The sequence below is a fragment of the Perognathus longimembris genome, chromosome 2, assembly GCF_023159225.1.
Source record: "Perognathus longimembris pacificus isolate PPM17 chromosome 2, ASM2315922v1, whole genome shotgun sequence".
Classification (NCBI taxonomy): domain Eukaryota; kingdom Metazoa; phylum Chordata; class Mammalia; order Rodentia; family Heteromyidae; genus Perognathus; species Perognathus longimembris.
In genome coordinates this window covers 28,502,000-28,507,484 of record NC_063162.1, presented here as the reverse complement: position 1 = coordinate 28,507,484, position 5,485 = coordinate 28,502,000, and the positions used below count along the sequence as shown (strand labels likewise).

Sequence of the window (5,485 nt, the reverse complement as noted above, 5' to 3'; positions counted from 1 at the left end):
AGTCCTCAGGATCAAAGGGGTTTCCATTTCCCTTATGTGCGGGGCGCGCATCTCCAAGTCAGATCTAACCAAACGCACGCACGTCCTTCTGTTTCGCTTTCGCGCTGCTGGTGCGTCCAGCGCGCGGACCGAGATCACACGTGGCCATGACTAACTGGTCCCCAAGCGGCGTGGCGGGGCCGGGGCGCATTGCGCATCCGGCCGTCCACGAGCTCAGGTCCTGGCCACAGGAGCGGCTGGTTGGAATTGGGCTGAGTCCAGAGGACCCAATTCCCAATGCGGATTCCTCCCAGGCTCGCCTTAGCAGGAGTAGGGGCCTGGATTTAGGGGCCAGCGTGAGGGGGGAAGCACACGCGCGGTGGAGTCCAGACCCAGCGTGCCCGGAGTCCAGACCCAGCGTGCCCGGAGTCCAGACCCAGCGTGCCTGGAGCTGTGGAGAGTATTTGCAACGAGAACCTCCCTTTGCTAACTCACAAGCGCCCAGTGTTGTAGAGGGCTGGGGATGATCTCCAGCATCCTAAAGGGGAGGAAACGAGTTCAAGGATGTGTGATGACTTGCCCAAGATCAGGTAGAGATGGAGGTAAGGACGCACCGGCTCCCTCCCCTCCCTCTGTCCAGCCCGGACTACGGACCTTCGTGGCGGTCTAGCTGGGACTGTGAGCGCTGGGACCACAGGAATTGGATTGGCTTGGCCAGATCGCACAGCTAGGCATTGGCTACCGAGCCGCGGATGAATTGTCGCCGCGGGTCCGCCACTGGGTCGTCCGAGTACGTACTGATTGAAGACCTTCCTGTGTGCTGGCTCCCTCAAGGTGGGTGGGGAGCTGGGACTCGCCCGGCCCAGGTGGCTCTCGCCTGGATTCTGGCCCTGGGGTGGACTTGCTATCCTCAGAACAGTGTGAGGAAGCGCCTCGGCGTTTTGGTTCTCGTTTGTCCTACGTGCCCGGGGGAAGGGGTGCGACTGTGCTGGGTGACGGTTCCACAGGGCACTTGCCTTCGCTTCCCGGGCAGGTGGAAAGAAGCTCACCCAGCTCCTGTGAATGAAAAGCCTGGAAGGCGGCTTTGTGCTGGGGCGGCGGCCCGTCGGATGTGTGTGTGTGTGGGGGGGGGGGGGGGATGTTCCAAAGACACCGCCAGGAAGCCCAGCACTCAGAATTCCGGCGCCTCAGTCACCCGAGCCGCGGTCCACCCCCTAATCCCACTCCCTGCTGTGTGGATGTGGGCGCACCTTGGATGGGGGAGGTGTTACTCCCAGCCCCACACCCCAGGAGGCGCGCTCGGAGGGGAAGCAGCCGCCGCGACGCCTCTGTCTCGGCGTGGAACAAACGGTTAAAGATTTTGGGCAGCGCCTCGCGGGGGGGAGGAGCTAGGGGCCCAATCCTCAATTAAAGATGAACTTTGAGGGAATTAATTTGACCAAGGTAAACTACGTGGGCAGTAACCTGGACCGCCTATAAAACAAGCGCGCGGCAGGGTTTGGAGCGCTGGCGGCGGCGGCAGGTGGCGCGGGAGGCCACGGTGCGCCATGGGGCTCCCGGCGCTGCTGGCCAGCGCGCTCTGCACCTTCGTGCTGCCGCTGCTGCTCTTCCTGGCGGCGATCAAGCTCTGGGACCTGTACTGCGTGAGCAGCCGCGACCGCAGCTGCGCCCTGCCTTTGCCTCCAGGGACTATGGGCTTTCCGTTCTTTGGGGAGACCTTGCAGATGGTACTGCAGGTAAGGAAGCTTCGGGGTGTGGGGCTGGACGCTTACCCGGAGCCCGGCTCGGTTCTGGTCTCTGCTGTAGCCGCGGGTTGATGTCGCTTAGCCCGGAGGCTGGGAGCTGGGACTAGCGGGAGGCGCGACGGTCCCGGCGCCCCCTCACGCCTTGTGTCTCCTCCTCCACCGCTCTTCCCCAGCGGAGGAAGTTCCTGCAGATGAAGCGCAGGAAATACGGCTTCATCTACAAGACACATCTGTTCGGACGGCCCACGGTGCGGGTGATGGGTGCTGACAACGTGCGGCGCATCTTGCTGGGGGAGCATCGGCTGGTGTCGGTGCACTGGCCGGCGTCGGTGCGCACCATTCTGGGCTCTGGCTGCCTCTCCAACCTGCACGATTCCTCGCACAAGCAGCGCAAGAAGGTGAGGGCGGAAGACTCAAAGCCTGGGTAGGGAGGGGGGACCCCATTCATTGGAAGAGCTCAGGCAGGTGAGTGCTGGCGAGTGCCAGCCACGTGAGGCGTGGATGACAACCCTCCCGGAGCCTCCTTTACCTTTCCTAGCCTGTGGTGCTGGAGGATCTGCAGAGGCTGGGGGTGCACCCGCACGGTGGATGTTCACCCTGTCTGCTCTTTGGGGTTCAGGTGATCATGCGGGCTTTCAGTCGCGAGGCACTCCAGTGCTACGTGCCAGTGATCGCGGAGGAGGTGGGCAGTTGCTTGGAGCGGTGGCTGAGCTGCGGCGAGCGCGGCCTGCTTGTCTACCCCGAGGTGAAGCGCCTCACGTTCCGCATCGCCACGCGCATCCTGCTGGGCTGCGAGCCCCCGAAGGCGGGCGGTGAGGAGGGCGAGCAGCAGCTCGTGGAGGCCTTCGAGGAGATGACCCGAAACCTCTTCTCGCTGCCCATCGACGTGCCCTTCAGTGGGCTGTACCGGGTAAGAAGGACGCGCGCCCGTGGATCTAGGGGGGCGGGAGGCGGGCGTTGGCTGACCATCACTCACACTCTGCGCGCTCAGGGCATGAAGGCGCGGAATCTCATCCACGCGCGCATCGAGGAGAACATCCACGCCAAGATCCGCAGGCTGCGGGCCGCAGAACAGGGAGGGGGCTGCAAAGACGCGCTGCAGCTGTTGATCGAGCACTCCTGGGAGAGGGGAGAGCGGCTGGACATGCAGGTGAGCCGTGTGTGTGTGTGTGTGTGTGTGTGTGTGTGTACTGCGAAGTTTGGTCCCTCTTGCTTTCTAAGCCCAACTCTTGGGGTCCCCAAAGGCGCTGCCACCCTGGGGCCCAGCTTCCTGGAGTGGGTACCCAGCCCAGCCCGCAGTGGATGAGAAGAGGCTGAGCCCGGAGGGTCCCCTCGCCTCTCCAGGTTTCAAAGGGAAGTTGAAAACTTGCAAAATGTGAATAAAGAAACTTGGGGAATTGAAAGAAAACCCAGGCTTTCAGTCCGAAGGCCCCTGTGGCGGGCATGGGTACTGTCTTCCTGCCCTAGCCCAGCGAAAGGGGTTTCCACACTGCCTTGAAAGATGTGGGGTTCCGTGGCAAATGTTGAACCCTTCTAGTTTTGCCTTATGAATGTTCAGTCGGGTTCTGAGAAAACTCCCTGCAAAACTGCAAAACGTGAAAATGGCAGTCTTCCTCGGTTCTTAGGCGCTGAAACAATCTTCAACCGAACTCCTCTTTGGAGGGCATGAAACCACGGCGAGTGCAGCTACATCTCTGATCACTTACCTGGGGCTCTACCCACATGTTCTCCAGAAAGTTCGAGAGGAGCTGAAGAGTAAGGTAGGAGGATTCTGGAAGATTCTAGAGGTTCCTTTAGTAGCTTAGGGTATTCTGCTTCTTAACCACCTCCCTAATGTAGCCGGGTTATGTGAGTATCTCCGAGTATTCACCTTGGAACTGTGGATTCTGTGGGTCAGTGGCGGCGGGAATCACCAGTGGGAATTGAAAAGGAGACTATGTTGAGCTAGGCTCCACTTGAGCAAGGTTTGATTTTACATTCCCGCTCCTGCTCCTGGCTGGTTTGCTGAGCCCTGGAGATTTCTTGGGTGTTTAAGGGTACTACTAGTGTGAACAGTGTGCATAGCTAGCTGACCAGGGGGTGACCAAGATGGGGGGGGGGCTGAGGAAATTTCTTTTGAAATGGTAGGTAGTGGATTTGGGCTGAGGGGTGGAGGTGAATGGTCCCTGGCCTCTGTTTCCCCCCTTGCACTCTGCTATCTCGAGGACTTTGGAGGTTTAGTCACCACTTAAGTCCTGTTTGTCTCCTAGGCTGTTTTTATTGGAGCACATTTAACGTTCACCTCTGTTTGACTGTTTGGTTAGGGCTTACTTTGCAAGAACAATCAGGACAACAAGTTGGACATGGAAATTTTGGAGCAACTGAAATATACTGGGTGTGTTATTAAGGAGACCCTTAGGCTGAATCCCCCAGTTCCCGGAGGGTTTCGGGTTGCTCTGAAGACTTTTGAATTAAATGTAAGTTGAGTTCTTCCCGTCAGATCCTAACTAACTCTCTTCCCTTTTGTGTGGTTTTTCCTTGCCCTGTCTTCCTTTAAATTCTGTATGGCTTAAATTCTTTATGCTTTTATAAACATGATCTTGTCCCTCTCTTGGGACACAGGTTCTAATCACTTCGATTAGCCCCATCTCTCCTGTCACCCCTCTCTTTTAATTCATAACACCCCCATCATATTGGTGGTGGCTTTCTATTGTCAAATTCCAGTTTGTCAATCCTTGGGCCTTCATAATCTTTTCCAGGGATACCAAATCCCTAAGGGCTGGAATGTTATCTACAGCATCTGTGACACGCACGATGTGGCCGACATCTTCACAAACAAAGAGGAATTTAATCCCGACCGATTTCTGCTGCCTTACCCAGAGGATGCATCCAGGTTCAGCTTCATTCCATTTGGAGGAGGCCTTCGGAGCTGTGTAGGCAAAGAGTTCGCAAAAATTCTTCTCAAAATATTTACAGTGGAGCTGGCCAGGCATTGTGACTGGCAGCTTCTCAATGGGCCTCCTACGATGAAGACCAGTCCCACTGCGTATCCTGTGGACAATCTCCCTGCAAGATTCACCCACTTCCAGGGGGAAATCTGATGGGCATGAATGATCAAACCTCAGACTTATTTGAAGTGTACATATAAGTTTTTATATAGTGCTGTGTGGACTTTATTATATTTAATTTCTGATATATATTATGCTATTTATGTGTCTCCAATACAGTATGGTCCTTAAATATTAAAATGGTGAATTTGTGTAATTGCTAAATAAAGGAAAGTTCGAAAGAGCTTTTCTTGCATTTAAGCTTCCTCTTGGGAAAACCCCCCTACTTTAATGCGTGTGTTCAGTATATTGAACAGGCTTTCTAAATGTCTACCTGGGTATATTTGTCATCTGTGCATATCTGCTTTCTGTAAGGAAGAAACCTTAGTTGTTGTATTTTTTCCTCTCTCATCAGAAAATATATGTGATGTGTGAGCTAGTCCAGAAGTATCTTTGTGAATTCTTCTAAGGTGATTTAGATTCTCTATTTGAAAATGTTATTGGGGTTAGTTAAAAAAAATTTTTTTTGACAATGCTGGAGCTGAAACTCAAGGTCTCCCTTATATAAGTTAGGCAAGTATTCTAATACCAAATCATCTACCTATATTCCCAAACCAAAGTTGATTTTAGGTGTGTGTGTGTGTGTGTGTGTGAATTTAAACTTGCTTTGTTTGCTCCATTTTAGAAGAAAGATATTCTGAGGAGGTAACACATTGGACTCTTACCATTCTAATA

The 5,485-nt window shown here is 54.6% G+C and overlaps 1 protein-coding gene across 1 annotated transcript; it reads left to right on the top strand.

Annotated features, from left to right (window-relative positions):
* Positions 1 to 1,421: 1,421 nt before the first annotated feature.
* Positions 1,422 to 4,993, top strand: LOC125342996 (cytochrome P450 26A1). Its single transcript, XM_048335331.1, has 7 exons — positions 1,422 to 1,715; positions 1,898 to 2,122; positions 2,344 to 2,634; positions 2,716 to 2,874; positions 3,350 to 3,484; positions 4,028 to 4,180; positions 4,463 to 4,993. Exons 1-7 carry the CDS (start codon positions 1,527 to 1,529, stop codon positions 4,802 to 4,804), a joined length of 1,494 nt encoding a protein of 497 aa, XP_048191288.1. The 5' UTR covers positions 1,422 to 1,526; the 3' UTR covers positions 4,805 to 4,993.
* Positions 4,994 to 5,485: the final 492 nt, after the last annotated feature.